The sequence below is a fragment of the Pan troglodytes genome, chromosome Y, assembly GCF_028858775.2.
Source record: "Pan troglodytes isolate AG18354 chromosome Y, NHGRI_mPanTro3-v2.0_pri, whole genome shotgun sequence".
NCBI lineage: Eukaryota > Metazoa > Chordata > Mammalia > Primates > Hominidae > Pan > Pan troglodytes.
Genome location: NC_072422.2, coordinates 34,838,522 through 34,859,008, shown reverse-complemented (window position 1 = coordinate 34,859,008; position 20,487 = coordinate 34,838,522). Strand labels below are relative to the sequence as shown.

At 52.8% G+C, this 20,487-nt stretch overlaps 1 protein-coding gene across 9 annotated transcripts in view; it reads left to right on the top strand.

Moving 5' to 3' along the window:
* The window catches only part of LOC746936 (colony stimulating factor 2 receptor subunit alpha), a 64,764-nt gene that overhangs the window by 22,441 nt on the left and 21,836 nt on the right, over positions 1–20,487 (top strand). For 7 of the 9 annotated variants that reach the window (XM_063805043.1, XM_063805041.1, XM_063805040.1 and 4 more), the window contains 7 exons: positions 847–989; positions 3,401–3,524; positions 3,641–3,770; positions 5,287–5,459; positions 9,334–9,467; positions 11,423–11,452; positions 18,641–18,776. In XM_063805043.1, coding sequence (XP_063661113.1) covers positions 847–989; positions 3,401–3,524; positions 3,641–3,770; positions 5,287–5,459; positions 9,334–9,467; positions 11,423–11,452; positions 18,641–18,776 — 870 coding nt within the window. Of the gene's footprint in view, positions 1–846; positions 990–3,400; positions 3,525–3,640; positions 3,771–5,286; positions 5,460–9,333; positions 9,468–11,422; positions 11,453–16,476; positions 16,750–18,640; positions 18,777–20,487 lie in introns of those variants that run through there. The other 2 variants (XR_010154983.1, XM_063805045.1) reach the window with 2 other exon arrangements.

Here is a 20,487-nt window from a genome sequence, read left to right as displayed (position 1 = left end):
TCAGCCTCCCAAAGTGCTGGGATTGCAGGCGTGAGCCACCGCGCCCGGCCAGTTTTTGATGATTTCTGCAGTAAACATCTCCATGTGGAGAAGGAGCAAGCTGGGACCACAGATGTGCACCGCCACGCCTGCCTAATTTAAATTTTTTTAAAAATTGTTTTTTTTTAAGAGATGCGATCTTGCTATGTTGCCCAGATGGATCCCAACCTACTGGGCTCAAGTCAGCTTTTTGCCTCAGCCTCCCAAGGTGCTGGGATTAGAGGCGTGAGCCACCACCCCCAGTCTTCAGATGATTTTCGAATGTTTCTGCAGCAGAAATCTCCTTTTTCAGAAACAGCCAGGGGGCTGTGAAAAGGAGGGAAGATGGACAAGGGAGGAACAGATACCTGAGGATGTGGGACGTCCTGGGGCCACGTGGGTGACAGAGGAAAATCAGCAGGCTTCAGCCCTGAACTTCACCTCCCAGAGCCGGGTGGGAGGAGAGAAAACAGGGCCGGCCGGGCACGGTGGCTCACGTCTGTTATCCCAGCACTTCGGGAGGCTGAGGCAGGTGGATCACCTGAGGTCGGCAGTTCGAGACCAGCCTGACCAACATGGTGAAACCCCGTCTCTACTAAAAATACAAAAGTTAGCTGGGCATGGTGGTCGGCGCCTGTAATCCCAGCTACTCGGGAGGCTGAGGCAGGAGAATCACTTGAACCCGGGTGGCGGAGCTTGCAGTGAGCTGAGATCACACCACTGCACTCCAGCCTGGGAGACAAAGCCAGACTCCGTCTCAAAAAAAAAAAAAAAAAAAAAAAGGAAAAGAAAAGAGGAAATTCTGAATCCAGTGCCCGCTCCTTGCAGATCTGCGAACAGTGGTACCAGCCTCTAGTCTCAATGTGAGGTTTGACTCCAGGACGATGAATTTAAGCTGGGACTGCCAAGAAAACACAACCTTCAGCAGGTGTTTCTTAACTGACAGGAAGAACAGAGTCGTGGAACCCAGGGTGAGACGAATTTCCCATGCTCAACCCCTGTCCTTTACACACCCCTTTCTGAGTTAAAAGCAACAGGGCCAGCCGGGCGCGGTGGCTCACGCCTGTAATCCCAGCACTTTGGGAGGCCGAGGCGGGCGGATCACCTGAGGTCGGGAGTTCGAGACCAGCCTGACCAACATGGTGAAACCCCATCTCTATTACAAATACAAAATTAGCCGGGCGTGCTGGTGCATGCCTGTAATCCCAGCTACTCGGGAGGCTGAGGGCAGGAGAATTACTCGAACCCGGGAGGTGGAAGTTGCAGTGAGTCGAGCTTGTGCCATTGCACTCCAGCCTGGGCGACAGAGCGAGACTCCGTCTCATAAAATAAAATAAGGCCGGGTGTGGTGGCTCACACTTGTCATCCCAGCACTCTGGGAGGCCGAGGCAGGTGGATCACCTGAGGTCAGGAGTTCAAGACCAGGCTGACCAAAATGGTGAAACCCTGTCTCTACTAAAAACACAAAAATTAGTCGGGCGTGGTGGCAGGCATCTGTAATCCCAGCTACTTGGGAGGCTGAGGCAGGAGAATCACTTGAACCCGGGAGGTGGAGGTTGCAGTGAGCTGGGTGTGGTGGCAGGTGCCTGTAATCCCAGCTACTCGGGAGGCTGAGGCAGGAGAATTACTCGAACTCAGGAGGCGGAGGTTGCGGTGAGCTGAGATGGTGCCATTGCACTCCAGCCTGGGCAACAAGAGCAAAACTCTGTCTCAAAAAATAATAATAATAAATTCAATTAAATAAAAGCGAGAGGGCCACAGACACAAACAACACAAGTGTGGTATTTGGAGAAATGTCAGAGCCAATAATCTCACGGGGACCGGGAAAGTGCTGTTAGCTCATGTCCACAATGTGTACCAGGGCCTGATTCCCTGAGGCAGAGCCTGTGTTACCGTATTTTACCCCAAGAGCGTATTTTACCCCAAGAGAAGAGAAATCCTGGCAAATGCAGTTGGTTGTGCGCCTGGGTCTGTGGTGGAAGTAGGACGGAGAAAGTAAAGTGTCATTCACGTTGTCAGTGTGTCACCGTCCTGGTTCCCCAAGGGATTAAGGTCAGGGTTTTTGGAACACAGGAGACAGAGACAGAAGAGCGGGGAGAGGGGAGGGAAGGAGGGAGAAACACAGAGAAAGAATAGAAGGAGGAGGGAGAGGAAGAGAGAAATATGGGTGATCGATAGGTAGGTGATAGATGATTTATTGACTGATAGGTGATAATAGGTGATTGGAAGATTGATAATCAATTCCATAGGTAGATGTTACACGGAGCGATGCGTGGTCTTGCTATGTTACCCCAGATGACATACTTTTTTTTTTTTTTTTTTTTTTGAGATGGAGTTTCGCTCTGTCGCCCAGGCTGGAGTGCACTGGCGTGAGCTCAGCTCCCTGCAACCTGTGCCTCCTGGGTTCAAGCGATTCTCCTATCTCAGCCTCCCAAGTAGCTGGGATTACAGGTGCCCACCACCACACCTGGCTAATTTTTGTATTTTTAGTAGAGACGGGGTTTCACCATGTTGGCCGGGCTGGTCTCGAACTCCTGACCTCAAGTGATCCACCCACCTCCGCCTCCCAAAGTGCTGGCATTACAGGTGTGAGCCACTATGTCCGACCCTTTTTTTGGGGGGATGGAGTCTCTGTCTGTCGCCCAGGCTGGAGTGCACTGGCGTGATCTCAGCTCACTGCAACCTGTGCCTCCCGGTTTCAAGAGAGTCTCCTGCCTCAGCCTCCCGAGTAGCTGGGATTACAGGTGCCTGCCACCACAACTGGCTAATTTTTAAATTTTTAGTAGAGATGGGGTTTCACCATGTTGGCCAGGCTGGTCTTGAACTCCTGACCTCAAGTGATCCACCCGCCTCGGCCTCCCAAAGTGCTGGGATTATAGGTGTGAGCCACGGCACCTGGCCTCTAGTCTGATACTTTCAGCACTGCTAGAGTATAAGATTGAGTTTTCACCTGCAAGCTGGTATTTGGCGTATCCACTCAGAGTCCTCGGAGGAAGCTTAGGGGGATGATTTCACAAAGGGAGGCAGGTGCATGTCGCCAAATCCAGGTAAAAACCAATACCATGGCCGGGCGTGGTGGCTCACGCCTGTAATTCCAGCACTTTGGGAGGGCGAGGCGGGTGGGTCACCTGAGGTCAGGAGTTTGAGACCAGCCTGGCCAACATGGTGAAACCCTGTCTCTACTACAAATACACAAATTAGCAGGGTGTGGTGGCAGGTGTCTGTAATCCGAGCTACTCGGGAGGCTGAGGCAGGAGAATTGCTTGAACCTGGAAGGCGGAGGGCGCAGTGAGCCGAGATCGCGCCACTGCACTCCAGCCTGAAGACTGTAGGAGACAGAAGGTTGTTTCCTAATCAGCTCTGTCTGGTTGCAATTCTTCAGCTCAGTAACAACGAATGTTCGTGCACATTTCGTGAAATCTGTCTGCATGGAGGAGTCACATTTGAGGTTCACGTGAATACTAGTCAAAGAGGATTTCGACAGAAACTGCTTTATCCAAATTCAGGTAAGCAGGACAGCTCAGGGATCCATTTACAGCACTGGCCCCACCACCCCGCCAGCATCAAAGTACATCCCGTTGGACTTCGGAGTGAAAATTACTTTGTTTCTACCTCTTCCCAGGAAGGGAGGGTACTGCTGCTCAGAATTTCTCCTGTTTCATCTACAATGCGGATTTAATGAACTGCACCTGGGCGAGGGGTCCGGCGGCCCCCCGTGACGTCCAGTATTTTTTGTACATACAAAACTCAAAGTAAGTGTTCACCTCATGTGAAGAATTATGAGGAATGCAGGGATGGGAGAAAAAATCATGCTGGTTTTCTTTTTTTCCTTTTTCTTTTTTTAAGACATGGTCTTGCTCTGTTGCCCAGGCTGGAATGCAATGGTGCCACCTCGGCTCACTGCAACCTCGACCTCCTGGGTTCAAGCAATTTTCCTGCCTCAGCTTCCCAGGTAGCTGGGATTCCAGGCACCCGCCACCACATCCAGCTAAATTTTGTATTTTTAGTAGAGACGGGGTTTTGCCATGTTGCCCAGGTTGGTCTCGAACTCCTGAGCTGAAGTGGTCTGCCTGCCTTGGCCTCCCAAAGTGTTGGGATTACAGGCGTGAGCCACCACACTAGGCCCCATATATGTATTTAGAGACAGAGTCTTGCTCTGTCGCCCGCCCAGGCTGGAGTGTAGTGATGTGATCTCAGCTCCCTGCAACCTGCGCCTCCCTCCAGGGTTCAAGTGATTCTCCTGCCTCAGCCTCCCAAGTAGCTGGGACTACAGGTGCACTCCACCACACCTGTCTAATTTTTGTATTTTTAGTAGAGACAGGGTTTCACCATGCTGGCCAGGCTGGTCTCGAACTCCTGACCTCAAGTGATCTGCCTGCCTCAACCTCCCCAAAGTGCTGGGATTACAGGCGTGAGCCACTGCACCTGGACTGTTTTTTGTTGTTGTTGTTTTGTTTTGTGTTTTTTGTTTTGTTTTGTGTTTTTTGTTTTGTTTTGTGTTTCTTTTTGTTTTGCCTTGTGTTTTTGTGTTCTTGTTTTGTTTTGTGTTTCTGTGTTTTTCTTTTGTTTTTGTGTTTTTTTGGTTTCATGTTTTTGTGGTGTTTTGTGTTTTTGTGTTTTTGTTTTTTGTGTTTTTGTTTTGTTTTGTGTTTTGTTTTGTGTTTGTTTTTGTTTTGTTTTGTGTTTTTTGTTTTGTGTTGTGTTTGTTTTTGTTTTGTTTTGTGTTTTTTTGTGTTTTAGTGTTTTTGTTTTGTTTTGTGTTTGTTTTTGTTTTGTGTTTTTGTGTTTTTGTTTCATTTTGTTTTGTTTTGTGTTTTTGTGTTTTGTTTTGTGTTTGTTTTTGTTTTGTTTTGTGTTTTTGTGTTTTGTTTTGTGTTTTTGTGTTTTGTGTTTTTGTTTTGTTTTGTGTTTTTGTGTTTTGTGTTTTTGTGTTTTGTTTTGTGTTTGTTTTTGTTTTGTTTTGTGTTTTTGTGTTTTTGTTTTGTGTTTTATTTTGTGTTTTTGTGTTTTGTTTTGTGTTTTTGTTTTGTGTTTTTGTGTTTTGTTTCGTGTTTGTTTTTGTTTTGTGTTTTTATGTTTTGTTTTGTGTTTTTGTTTTGTTTTGTGTTTTTGTGTTTTTGTTTTGTGTTTTGTTTTGTGTTTTTGTGTTTTTTGTTTTGTGTTTTTGTTTTGTGTTTTTGTGTTTTGTGATTGTTTTTGTTTTGTTTTGTGTTTTTGTGTTTTGTTTTGTTTTCCTGATTGCTCTCTGAGCACTTTCTAATCTTTCAGGAGAAGGAGGGAGATCCGGTGTCCTTATTACATACAAGACTCAGGAACCCATGTGGGATGTCACCTGGATAACCTGTCAGGATTAACGTCTCGCAATTACTTTCTGGTTAACGGAACCAGCCGAGAAATTGGCATCCAATTCTTTGATTCACTTTTGGACACAAAGAAAATAGGTGAGAATAACACATATGATTTTCCTATTGTTTATAGGTGAAATGGAATTTTCCTTAAAATCTGTGTAACTGAGGCCAGGTGTGGTGGCTCACACCTGTAATCTCAGCACTTTGGGAGGCCGAGGCAGGCCGATCAGCTGAGATCGGGTGTTCAAGACCAGCCTGACCAACATGGGGAAACCCCATCTCTACTAAAAATACAAAAATTAGCCAGGCATGGTGGCACGTGCCTGTAATCCCAGCTACTCGGAAGGCTGAGGAGAATCACTCAAACCTAGGAGGTGGACATTGCAATGAGGTGAGATTGTGCCACTGCACTCCAGCTTGAGCGACAGAGCAAGACTCTGTCTCAAAAACAAACAAACAAAAATCTGTGTAACTTTGGTGCTGTAACAAATTAGAACTGAGCTGATTTAACTTTCCTTTTTTTGAGATACAGTCTCGCTCTGTCACCCAGGCTGGAGTGCAGTGGTGCAATCTCAGCTCACTGCAACCTCTGCCTCCCAGGTTCAAGCGATTCTCCTGTCTCAGCCTCCTTAGTAGCTTGGATTACAGGTGCACACCACCACGCTCGGCTAATTTTTGTATTTTTAGTAGAGACAGTGTTTCACCATCTTGGCCAGGCTGGTCTCAAACTCCTGACCTCAGATGATCCGCCTGCCTCAGCCTCCCAAAGTGCTGGGATTACAGGCGTCAGCCACTGCACCTGACCTCCCTCTTTACCTCCTTCCTTCTTTCCTTCCTCCCTGCCTTTCTGCCTTTCTTCTCTCTTCCCTCTTCTTCCTTCCTTCCTTCCTTCCCTCCCTCCTTTCCTTCCTGCCTTCCTCCTTCCCTCCCTTCTTCCTTCCCTCCCTCCCTCCCTCTCTCCCTCCCTTCTTCATTCCTTCCTTCTCCTTCACTCATTTCCTCCTTCCTTCCTCTTTTTCTTCATTTCTTCCTCACCAGCACCACTTCGTGTCCCAGTGCCCTGCTCCTGGCTGGCCTCTTGGAGCCAGTCCCATATGCCCACACGCTCTCCTCTTCCCAAGCCCGCCGCATCCCACCCGTGGACTCCTTCATGCCGTTGGACGTTCCCAGCCTCTTCAGGCTTAGGACTCTCACAGAAGTGTGACTCCTGCCCACCAAGCCCATCCCCACCTCCCACCCTGGAACCCCTGCCCCAGTGGGTATCTCTCCTGTACATGGTAGCTGCCCCACCTCCACTTGGACCCAGTGTAGACAGGAGGAGACCCTGTACCACCTCCACCTGGACCCAGTGTAGACAAAGAGGTGTCCCTACTCCACGTCCACCTGGATCCAGTGTAGACAGGAGGAGACTGCACCACCTCCACCTGGACCCAGTGTAGTCAAAGAGGTGTCCCTCAGTGTAGACAGAAGGAGACCCTGCACCACCTCCACCTGGACCCAGTGTAGACAAAGAGGTGTCCCTACTCCACATTTACCTGGACACAGTGTAGACAGGAGGAGACTGCACCACCTCCACTTGGACCCAGTGTAGACAGGAGACCCTGCACCACCTCCACCTGGACCCAGTATAGACAAAGAGGTGTCCCTACTCCACGTCCACCTGGATCCAGTGTAGACAGGAGGAGACCCTGTACCACCTCCACTTTACCCAGTGTAGACAGGAGGAGAGTGCAGCACCTCCACCTGGACCCAGTGTAGTCAAAGAGATGTCCCTACTCCACGTCCACCTGGGCCCAGTGTAGACAGGAGGAGACCCTGTACCACCTCCACTTTACCCAGTGTAGACAGAAGGAGACCCTGCACCACCTCCACCTGGACCCAGTGTAGACAAAGAGGTGTCCCTACTCCACATTTACCTGGACACAGTGTAGACAGGAGACCCTGCACCACCTCCACCTGGACCCAGTGTAGACAAAGAGGTGTCCCTACTCCACGTCCACCTGGACCCAGTGTAGACAGGAGGAGACTGCACCACCTCCACCTGGACCCAGTGTAGACAAAGACGTGTCCTACTCCACATTTACCTGGACCCAGTGTAGACAGGAGGAGACCCTGCCCCACCTCTACCTGGACCCCGTGTGAAGGCGACCAGCCCTTCCACACATGTGGGTATTTCTCGTCAGGTGGGACGAGAGACTGAGAAAAGAAATAAGACACAGAGACAAAGTATAGAGAAAGAACAGTGAGCCCAGGGGACCGGCGCTCAGCATACGGAGGACCTGCACCGGTCTCTGAGTTCTCTCAGTATTGATTGCTTACTATTTTCACTATCTCGGCAAGGGGAATGTGGCAGGAGGACAGGGTGATAGTCGGGAGAAGGTCAGGAAGACATATGAGCAAAGGAATCTGTGTCACAAATAAGTTCAAGGGAAGCTACTATGCCTGGTTGCGCACGCAGGCCAGATTTATGCTTCTCTCCACGCAAACATCCGTGTAGCAAAGAGTCACAGAGCAGTATCGCCACCAGCATATCTCGCCTCCAGCCACAGGGCGGTTTTCTCCTGTCTCAGAATAGAACGAATGTACGATCGGGTTTTACACGGAGACATTCCATTCCCAGGGGCAGGCAGGAGACGGAGGGCTTCCTCTTATCTCAACCGCGACACGACTTCCTCTTCAGCACAGACCCTTTATGGATGTCGGGCTGGGGGACGGTCCCGTCTTTCCCTTCCCACGAGGCCATATCTCAGGCTGTCTCAGTGGGGGGAACCCTCAGACGATACCCAGGCTCTCTCGGGCAGAGGTCCCTGTGGCTTTCCGCAGTGCATGGTGTCCCTGGTTAATAGAGAATGGAGAATGGCGATGACTTTTACCAAGCATGCTGCCTGCAAACCTACTAACAAGACACAGCACATGTTTCTGTGAGCACAGTGTTGGGGCTACAGTTACAGCTTAACAGCGTCTCAAGGCAAAACAGTGGTTCAAAATACAGATCAAAACGGAGTTTCTTACCTTCCTTTCTACATAGACACAGTAACAGTCTGATCTTTTTTGTTTTGTTTGTTTGTTTGTTTGTTTTTCTGAGACAGAGTCTTGCTCTGTCGCCCACCCAGGCTGGAGTGCGGTGGCGTGATCTCGGCTCACTGCAACCTCTGCCTCCCGGGTTCACGCCATTCTCCTGCCTCAGCCTCCCGAGTAGCTGAGACTATAGGCGCCACCACCACGCCCGGCTAATTTTTTTGGATTTTTAGTAGAGACGGGGTTTCACCGTGTTAGCCAGGATGGTCTTGATCTCCTGACCTCATGATCCGCCCGCCTCGGCCTCCCAAAGTGCTAGGATTACAGGCGTGAGCCACCGCGCCCGGCCCCCTGATCTCTCTTTCTTTTCCCTACACAGAGTAGACAAAGAGGTGTCTCTACTCCACATTTACCTGGACCCAGTGTAGACAGGAGGAGACCCTGCCCCACCTCCACCTGGACCCAGCGTAGACAAAGAGGTGTCTCTACTCCATATCTACCTGGACCCAGTGTAGACGGGAGGAGACCCTGCCCCATCTCCACCTGGACCCAGTGTAGACAAAGAGGTGTCCCTAGTCCACATCCACCTGGACCGAGTGTAGATGAGAGGAGACCCTGCCCCACCTCCACCTGGACCCAGTGTAGACAGGAGAAGACTCTGCACCACCTCCACCTGGACCCAGTGTAGACAGGAGGAGACCCTGCCCCACCTCCACCTGGACCCAGTGTAGACAGGAGGAGACCCTGCCCCATCTCCACCTGGACCCAGTGTAGACAGGAGGAGACTCTGCACCACCTCCACCTGGACCCAGTGTAGACAGGAGGAGACTCTGCACCACCTCCACCTGGACCCAGTGTAGACAGGAGGAGGCCCTGCCCCACCTCCACCTGGACCCAGTGTAGACAGGACCTCTCGGGTTCAGGGGTGTGTCCTGCGCCCTCGTTACAGAACGATTCAACCCTCCCAGCAATGTCACCGTACGTTGCAACACGACGCACTGCCTCGTACGGTGGAAACAGCCCAGGACCTATCAGAAGCTGTCATACCTGGACTTTCAGTACCAGCTGGACGTCCACAGAAAGGTCGGTGAGAGCTCCCCGGGGCTGGGCACCGGGAGGGAGGTGTACGGGACACGCCCGCACAGGAGCCTGGGAATCCCGGGGAAGTGGCCTGGGGGAAGGATGGGTGGGTGGTGAGCGGTGACTCTGGGGTGAACGCACTTCGGGTAGCGGAGGAAGAGGTGAAGGGTCTGTGGCCTGTGAAGCCACCTTGAAAGAGGTTGCAGGGAGGGTGGACAAGGATGATCCTGCAACCATGGAACCAGGAAGTGGACCGGGAGGTGTGGGGGACGATGCCACCAGCAAGGAGAGCCTCTGGTCCACCTCCAGTTGGACGCAGTGTAGACAGAAGGAGACCCTGCCCCATGTCTCCCTGGACCCAGTGTAGATAGGAGGAGACCCTGCCCCACCTCCACGGAGACCCAGTGTAGACAGGAGGAGCGCTTGTCCCACAACTACCTGGACCCAGTGTAGACAGGAAGAGAGACTGCCTCACATCCACCTCGATCCAGTGTAGACAAGAGGAGATCTTGTCCCACAACCACCTGGACCCAGTGTAGACAAGAAGGAGAGACTCTCCATGTCTACCTGGACCCAGTGTAGACAGGAGGAGACCTGACCCCACCTCCACCTACACCCAGTGTAGACAGGAAGAGACCCTGCCACACCTCCACGGAGACCCAGTGTAGACAGGAGGAGTTCTTGTCTCAGAACCACCTGGACCCAGTGTAGACAGGAAGAGAGCCTGCCTCATGTCCACCTCGATCCAGTGTAGACAAGAGGAGATCTTGTCCCACAACCACCTGGACCCAGTGTAGACAAGAAGAGACCCTGCCTCACATCCACCTCGATCCAGTGTAGACAGGAGGAGCTCTTGTCCCACAACCACCTGGACCCAGTGTAGACAAGAAGGAGAGACTGCCCCATGTCTACCTGGACCCAGTGTAGACAGGAGGAGACCCTGCCCCACCTCCACCTACACGCAGTGTAGAAAGAAGGAGACCCTGCCCCACCTCCATGGAGACCCAGTGTAGACAGGAGGAGCTCTTGTCCCACAACTACCTGGACCCAGTGTAGACAGGAGGAGACCTGACCCCACCTCCACCTACACCCAGTGTAGACAGGAAGAGACCCTGCCACACCTCCACGGAGACCCAGTGTAGACAGGAGGAGTTCTTGTCTCAGAACCACCTGGACCCAGTGTAGACAGGAAGAGAGACTGCCTCATGTCCACCTCGATCCAGTGTAGACAAGAGGAGATCTTGTCCCACAACCACCTGGACCCAGTGTAGACAAGAAGAGACCCTGCCTCACATCCACCTCGATCCAGTGTAGACAGGAGGAGCTCTTGTCCCACAACCACCTGGACCCAGTGTAGACAAGAAGGAGAGACTGCCCCATGTCTACCTGGACCCAGTGTAGACAGGAGGAGACCCTGCCCCACCTCCACCTACACGCAGTGTAGAAAGAAGGAGACCCTGCCCCACCTCCATGGAGACCCAGTGTAGACAGGAGGAGCTCTTGTCCCACAACTACCTGGACCCAGTGTAGACAGGAAGAAACCCTGCCCCACATCCACCTCGATCCAGTGTAGACAAGAGGAGATCTTGTCCCACAACCACCTGGACGCAGTGTAGACAGGAGGAGCTCTTGTCCCACAACCACCTGGACGCAGTGTAGACAAGAAGGAGAGACTCTCCATGTCTACCTGGACGACAGGAGAATACCATGCCCCAAGGCCAGTGGGACCTTTCTGGATGGGTTACAGGAAGATACCTGGCCAGGAAAACTTCTGTGTTTGCAGCTCCTCATCCTACCTGTCTTGTAGATTCGGGGTTTGTGGAGGGAGACCTGCCTGCCACTCCGCAGGGACTCCTTCCCATTCGGTGCCCACACCAGGGGAGACACTGTGTGAACCATCTACAGTGTTTTAGAAATGGAAACAGTGAGCCTTGTGTTGTGTTTTGTTTTGTTTCTAGAATACCCAGCCTGGCACGGAAAACCTGCTGGTAAGTGAAACCACAGACCCTACTGACAACCCTCAGCGTAACCCTACGGTCCCCTACTCACGACCCCTACAGTCCCCTACTGACGACCTCCAGCATAACCCTACAGTCCCCTACTCACCACACCTAGTGTAAGGAGGAGGAGACCATGCCCCACCTCCACAGAGACCCAGTATAGACAGGAGGAGCTCTTGTCCCACAACCACCTGGACCCCCTGTAGACAGGAAGAGACCCTGCCCCACGTCCACCTAGTTTAACCCTACAGTCCCCTACTCACGACCCCTACAGTCCCCTACTGACGACCTCCAGCGTAACCCTACAGTCCCCTACTCACGACACCTAGAGTCCCCTACTGACGACCCCTACAGTCCCCTACTGACGACCTCCAGCATAACCCTACAGTCCTCTACTCACCACACCTAGTGTAACCCTACAGTCCCCTACTCAAGACCCCTAGAGTCTCCTAATGACGACCTCCAGCGTAACCCTACAGTCCCCTACTCACGACCCCTACAGTCCCCTACTGACGACCTCCAGCATAACCCTACAGTCCCCTACTCACCACACCTAGTGTAACCCTACAGTCCCCTACTCACGACCCCTACAGTCCCCTACTGACGACCTCCAGCATAACCCTACAGTCCCCTACTCACCACACCTAGTGTAACCCTACAGTCCCCTACTCACGACCCCTAGAGTCCCCTAATGACGACCTCCAGCGTAACCCTACAGTCCCCTACTCATGAGCCCTACAGTCCCCTACCGACGACCTCCAGCATAACCCTACGGTCCCCTACTCACCACACCTAGTGTAACCCTACGGTCCCCTACTCACGACCCCTACAGTCCCCTACTGACGACCTCCAGCATAACCCTACAGTCCCCTACTCACCACACCTAGTGTAACCCTACAGTCCCCTACTCACGACCCCTACAGTCTCCTACCCATGACCCCTGGCGGAACCCTACAGTCCCCTACTCATGACCCCTACAGTCCCCTACTGACGACCTCCAGCGTAACCCTACAGTCCCCTACTCACCACACCTAGTGTAACCCTACGGTCCCCTACTCACGGCCCCTACAGTCTCCTACCCATGACCCCTGGCAGAACCCTACAGTCCCTTACTCACGGCCCCTACAGTCCCCTACTCACCACACCTAGTGTAACCCTACAGTCCCCTACTCACGACCCCTACAGTCTCCTACTGACGACCTCCAGCGTAACCCTACAGTCCCCTACTCACCACACATAGTGTAACCCTACGGTCCCCTACTCACGACCCCTACAGTCCCCTACTGATGACCTCCAGCATAACCCTACAGTCCCCTACTCACCACACCTAGTGTAACCCTACAGTCCCCTACTCATGAGCCCTACAGTCCCCTACCGACGACCTACAGCATAACCCTACGGTCCCCTACTCACCACACCTAGTGTAACCCTACGGTCCCCTACTCACGACCCCTACAGTCCCCTACTGACGACCTCCAGCATAACCCTACAGTCCCCTACTCACCACACCTAGTGTAACCCTACAGTCCCCTACTCACGACCCCTACAGTCTCCTACCCATGACCCCTGGTGGAACCCTACAGTCCCCTACTCATGACCCCTACAGTCCCCTACTGACGACCTCCAGCGTAACCCTACAGTCCCCTACTCACCACACCTAGTGTAACCCTACGGTCCCCTACTCACGGCCCCTACAGTCTCCTACCCATGACCCCTGGCGGAACCCTACAGTCCCTTACTCACGGCCCCTACAGTCCCCTACTCACCACACCTAGTGTAACCCTACAGTCCCCTACTCACGACCCCTACAGTCTCCTACTGACGACCTCCAGCGTAACCCTACAGTTGCCTACTCACCACACCTAGTGTAACCCTACAATCCCCTACTCACGACCCCTACAGTCCCCTACTGACGACCTCCAGCGTAACCCTACAGTCCCCTACTCACGACCCCTACAGTCCCCTACTGACGACCTCCAGCGTAACCCTACAGTCCCCTACTCACCACACCTAGTGTAACCCTACAATCCCCTACTCACGACCCCTACAGTCCCCTACTGACGACCTCCAGCGTAACCCTACAGTCCCCTACTCACGACCCCTACAGTCCCCTACTGACGACCCCTGCAGTCCCCTACTGACGAACTCCAGCATAACCCTACAGTCCCCTACTCACCACACCTAGTGTAACCCTACAGTCCCCTACTCATGACCCCTACAGTCCCCTACTGACGACCTCCAGCGTAACCCTACAGTCCCCTACTCACCACACCTAGTGTAACGCTACAGTCCCCTACTCACGAACCCTACAGTCCCCTACTGACAACCTCCAGCGTAACCCTACAGTCCCCTACTCACGACCCCTACAGTCCCCTACTGACGATCTCCAGCATAACCCTACAGTCCCCTACTCACCACACCTAGTGTAACCCTACAGTCCCCTACTCATGAGCCCTACAGTCCCCTACCGACGACCTCCAGCATAACCCTACGGTCCCCTACTCACCACACCTAGTGTAACCCTACAGTCCCCTAATCACGACCCCTACAGTCCCCTACTGACGACCTCCAGCGTAACCCTACAGTCCCCTACTCACCACACCTAGTGTAACCCTACAGTCCCGTACTCATGAGCCCTACAGTCCCCTACCGACGACCTCCAGCGTAACCCTACAGTCCCCTACTCACCACACCTAGTGTAACCCTACAGTCCCCTACTGACGACCCCTACAGTCCCCTACTGACGACCTCCAGCATAACCCTACAGTCCCCTACTCACCACACCTAGTGTAACCCTACAGTCCCCTACTCACGACCCCTACAGTCCCCTACTGACGACCTCCAGCGTAACCCTACAGTCCCCTACTCACGACCCCTACAGTCCCCTACTGACAACCTCCAGCGTAACCCTACAGTCCCCTACTCACGACCCCTACAGTCCCCTACTCACGACCCCTACAGTCCCCTACTGACGACCTCCAGCGTAACCCTACAGTCCCCTACTCACCACACCTAGTGTAACCCTACAGTCCCCTACTCACGACCCCTACGGTCCCCTACTGACGACCTCCAGCGTAACCCTACAGTCCCCTACTCACCACACCTAGTGTAACTCTAGAGTCCCCTACTCATGACCCCTACAATCCCCTACTGACGACCTCCAGCGTAACCCTACAGTCCCCTACTCACCACACCTAGTGTAACGCTACAGTCCCCTACTCACGACCCCTACAGTCCCCTACTGACAACCTCCAACGTAACCCTACAGTCCCCTACTCACGACCCCTACAGTCCCCTACTGACGACCTCCAGCATAACCCTACAGTCCCCTACTCACCACACCTAGTGTAACCCTACAGTCCCCTACTCACGACCCCTACAGTCCCCTACTGACGACCTCCAGCGTAACCCTACAGTCCCCTACTCACCACACCTAGTGTAACCCTACAGTCCCCTACTCACGACCCCTACAGTCCCCTACTGACGACCTCCAGCATAACCCTACAGTCCCCTACTCACCACACCTAGTGTAACCCTACAGTCCCCTACTCATGACCCCTACAGTCCCCTACTGACGACCTCCAGCGTAACCCTACAGTCCCCTACTCACGACCCCTACAGTCCCCTACTGACGACCTCCAGCGTAACCCTACAGTCCCCTACTCACGATCCCTACAGTCCCCTACTCACGACCCCTACAGTCCCCTACTCACGACCTCCAGCGTAACCCTACGGTCCCCTACTCACCACACCTAGTGTAACTCTACAGTCCCCTACTCACGACCCCCAGAGTAATCCTACAGTCTCCTACTCACAACGCCTACAGTTCCCTATTCATGACCCCTAGCGTAACCATACAGTCCCCTACCCATGAGCCCTGGCGTAACCCTACAATCCCCTACTCACCACACCTAGCATAACCCTACAGTCCCCTACCCATGACCCCCGGCGTAACCCTACAGTCCCCTACTCACGACCGCTACAGTCTCCTACCCATGACCCCTGGTGTAACCCTACAGTCCCCTACTCACCACACCTAGCATAACCCTACAGTACCCTACCCATGACCCCTGGCGGAACCCTACAGTCCCCTAGTCACTACACCTAGTGTAACCGTACAGTTCCCTATCCATGACCTGTGGCGGAACCCTACGGTCCCCTACTCACGACCGCTACAGTCTCCTACCCATGACCCCTGGTGGAACCCTACAGTCCCCTACTCACGACCCCTACAGTCTCCTACCCATGACCCCTGGCGGAACACTACGGTCCCCTACTCACGACCCCTACAGTCTCCTACCCATGACCCCTGGTGGAACCCTACAGTCCCCTACTCACGACCCCTACAGTCTCCTACCCATGACCCCTGGCGGAACCCTACGGTCCCCTACTCACGACCCCTAGTGTAACCCCACATGACCCCTGGTGTAACCCTATAGTCCCCTATTCAGGAGCCTTAGTGTGACCCTACAATCCCCTACTCACAACACCCGGTGGAACCCTACAGTCCCCTACCCATGACCTCTGGTGGAACCCTACAGTCCCCTACTCACGACCCCTACAGTCTCCTACCCATGACCCCTGGTGGAACCCTACAGTCCCCTACTCACGACCCCTACAGTCTCCTACCCATGACCCCTGGCGGAACCCTACGGTCCCCTACTCACGACCCCTACAGTCTCCTACCCATGACCCCTGGTGGAACCCTACAGTCCCCTACTCACGACCCCTACAGTCTCCTACCCATGACCCCTGGCGGAACCCTACGGTCCCCTACTCACGACCCCTAGTGTAACCCCACATGACCCCTGGTGTAACCCTGTAGTCCCCTATTCAGGAGCCTTAGTGTGACCCTACAATCCCCTACTCACAACACCCGGTGGAACCCTACAGTCCCCTACCCATGACCTCTGGTGGAACCCTACAGTCCCCTACTCACGACCCCTAGTGTAACCCCACATGACCCCCGGTGTAACCCTATAGTCCCCTACCCATGACCCATGTCTGCCTAGACCCAGTGTGATCAGGAGGAGACCCCGCCCCACCTCCCCCTAGACCCAGTGTAGACAAGAAGGAGAGCCTGCCCCACGTCTACCTGGATCCAGTGTAGACAGGAGAATACTCTGCCCGACATACAGTTGAACCACTCACAACCCTAGCATCACCCTACAGTCTCCACGAACCCAGTATAACCCTACAGTCTTGGTTTATGGGACTCTTGGTGCCAGTGTGGCCCAGGGGTGGACACGGTGGATCCTGAACCGGAGGACGCAGATCTCAGACGGGTGAGGACCCCCTCATAGTTCTCACTGGGCAGGGTCTGCTCTTGGCCTCAACCTTCATGTCCCAATGGTTGGAATATTTATGCTCAGCCTGTTCTACTGATTTTCCCATTTTATTCCTCTTTCCTCTACGTGGGTTAAGAATATATTCTAGTGACTGTCTAAGGAGATTATGTCTCCCTCTAAAATGCTTTTAGAGTGAGTACTGTTGCCAGGTATTTACCAAGTCTCGCGGCCACTCTGACCCTCAGTATCCTCCTCTGTCCGATGAGTATGCTAGACTTGGGGATCTTAATATCCCTTGCTAAACTATCCGTCTGAAGGTCTGTTAATATCAGTTGTTAATCCTGAATCATTTATTTATGTATGTATTTATTTTTGAGATGGAGTCTCGCTCTGTCCCCCAGGCTGGAGTGCAGTGGTGCGATCTCGGCTCACTGCAACCTCCACCTCCCAGCGATTCTCCTGCCTCAGCCTCCCTACAGAGATTCTACAGCCTCAGCCTGTAGCTGGGACTACAGGCGCCCACCCCCACACCTGGCCAACAATTTCTGTTTCAGAAAATAAAATTTTAGCCAGGCACGGTGGCTCACGCCTGTCATCCCAGCACCTTGGGAGGCTGAGGTGGGCGGATCACTTGAGGTCAGCAGTTCAAGACCAGCCTGGCCAACATGGAGAAACCCCATCTCTACTAAAAATACAAAACGTACCCATGCGTGGTGGCGGGCGCCTGTAATCCCAGCTACGTGGGAGGCTGAGGCAGGAGAATGGCGTGAACCCGGGAAGCGGAGGTTGCGGTGAGCCCGGATCATGCCATTGCACTCCAGCCTGGGCGACAGAGCGAGTGTGTCTCAAATAAAATAAAATAAAAGAGGCCGGGCGTGGTGGCTCATGCCTGTAATCCCAGCACTTTGTGAGGCCGAGGCGGTCGGATCACGAGGTGAGGAGATCGAGACCATCCTGGCCAACATGGTGAAACCCCGTCTCCACTAAAAATACAAAAAATTAGCCGGGCGTGGTGGCGGGCACCTGTAGTCCCAGCTGCTGGGGAGGCTGAGGCAGGAGAATGGCGTGAACCTGGGAGGCGGAGGTTGCAGTGAGCTGAGATCGTGCCACTGCACTCCTGTCTGGGCTACAGGGCGAGACTCCGTCTCAAAAAAAATAATAATAATAAATAAATAAATAAATAAAATAAAATAATTTAAAGCCTACATCACCCAAATTTTCCCAACTTGTCTCCCATCCAAATACTAACGAGGCTTGACTCTGCTTAGCTTCCAAGACCCGATCAGACCAAGTGCATTCAGAGTGGTAGAAACAAAAGAAAAAAAGAAAAGAAAAGGCCGGGCGTGGTGGCTCACGCCTGTAATCCCAGCACTTTGGGAGGCCGAGGCGGGCGGATCACGAGGTCAGGAGATCGAGACCATCCTGGCTAACATGGTGAAACCCCGTCTCTACTAAAAATACAACAAAAATTAGCCGGGCGTGGTGGTGGCGAGCACCTGTAGTCCCAACTACTGGGGAGGCTGAGGCAGGAGAATGGTATGAACCCGGGAGGTGGAGGTTGTAGTGAGCCAAGATCACGCCACTGCACTGCAGCCTGGGTGACAGAGGGAGACTCCGTCTCAAAAAATAAATAAATAAAATAAAAAAGCTTAAAGCCTACATCACCCAAATTTTCCCAACTTGTCTCCCATCGAAATACTAACGAGGCTTGACTCTGCTTAGCTTCCAAGACCCGATCAGACCAAGTGCATTCAGAGTGGTAGAAACAAAAGAAAAAAAGGAAGAAAAGAAAAGGAGAAAAAAATTTAAAAGACAGAAGAACGCAAAAAGGCAACCTTTTCCCCCACAAGGAAGACGCCTATCTCTAACTTTCTTTTTTCCTCCGAAGATTAATGTTTCTGGTGATTTGGAAAATAGATACAACTTTCCAAGCTCTGAGCCCAGAGCAAAACACAGTGTGAAGATCAGAGCTGCAGACGTCCGCATCTTGAATTGGAGCTCCTGGAGTGAAGCCATTGAATTTGGTAAGCGTTGGGCGTAGGTAAGGGATGTTTGTGCCGTCTGCGGCCACTCTGGAGCAGGCACAGAGGTCAGGTGCTCTGTCCTGGGCGCTGAGATCGAGTTGAGCACGTCGCTGGGAGTAGTGTCAGGCTCTGAGCTTATCGCTGAGGCTCAGAAGAAGGAGGTGGCCTCGTACTTGCTCCCGCAACATTGCTTTGCTGATGTTTTTTCAGGACGGATGAGTTGGCTCCCTTAATAACCAGAGAAGGGCCAGGTACAGAGGTTCACGCCTGTAATCCCAGCAATTTGGGAGGCTGAGGCCGGCGGATCACCGGAGGTCAGGAGATTGAGACCAGCCTGGCCAACATGGTGAAACCCCATCTCTACTAAAAATACAAAAACTCGGCTGGGTGCAGTGGCTCACACCTGTAATCCCAGCATTTTGGGAGGCCGAGGCAGGTAGATCACAAGGTCAGGAGTTTGAGGCCAGCCTGGCCAACATGGTGAAACCCCGTCTCTACTAAAAATACAAAATTAGCCCAGCATTGTGGCAGGTGCCTGTAATCCCAGCTACTCGGGAGGCTGAGGCAGGAGAATCACTTGAACCGGGGAGGCGGAGGTTGCACTGAGCTTGGATCACGCCACTGCACTCCAGCCTGGGTGACAGAGTGAGACTCCATCTCAAAAAAAAAAAAATACTAGCGAGGCATGGTGGCACATGCCTGTAATCCCAGCTACTCGGGAGGCTGAGGGCAGGAGAATGACTTGAACCCGGGAGGCGGAGGTTGCAGTGAGCTGGGATCACACCACTGCACTCCAGCCTGGGCGACAGAGCAAGATTCCATCTCAAAAACAAAACACAAAAACAAAAGCAAAAACTAGCCAGGCGTGGTGGCGGCTGCCTGTAGTCCCAGCTACTCAGAAGGCTGAGGGCAGGAGAATCACTTGAACCCGGGAGGTGGAGGTTGCAGTGAGCTGGGATCACGCCATTGCCCTCCAGCCTGGGTGACAGAGTGAGACTCTGTCTCAAAAAAAAAAAAAAAAAAAAAAAAAAGAAAAAGTAGAAGGAGGTGGTCTCATACTCATACGGGGTCATGCAACATTGCTTTGCTGGTGTTTTTTTCAGGGTGGATGAGCTAGAATCCCTTAATAGCCAGAGAAGGACCCCACTGATAGCCCTCCTAAAGCCGCACCTCCCTCTGCCCCACTGGGAAACAATCAGTCAGTCTTTGTCCAGTCAAACCATCACCATTCCGGCTCCCTGGCCAAGGGGAAGCTCTCTCCCTCTTTTTTTCTTTTTTTTTTTTTTGAGACGGCGTTTCGCTCTTGTCGCGGGCTGGAGTCCAGTGGCGCAATCTCGGCTCACTGCAAGCTCCACCTCCTGGGTTCACGCCATTCTCCTGCCTCAGCCTCCCAAGTAGCTGGGACTACAGGTGCCCATCACCACGCCTGGCTAATTTTTTGTATTTTTTTTTTTTAGTAGAGACAGGGTTTCACCGTTTTTTAGCCAGGATGGTCTCGATCTCCTGACCTCGTGATCCGCCCACCTCGGCCTCCCAAAGTGCTGGGATGACAGGCGTGAGCCACCGTGTCCGTCCGGGGAAGCTCTCTTCAAAGCCAGGTCTGGGCCACCCAGGAGACAGGTCTATGCTTTTCTCTGAAGACGATTTTGAGGGCTCCAAATTGAAAAGGGGAAGGGGCAGGATATTGAGAAGTATGCGGTTTTCACCTCAA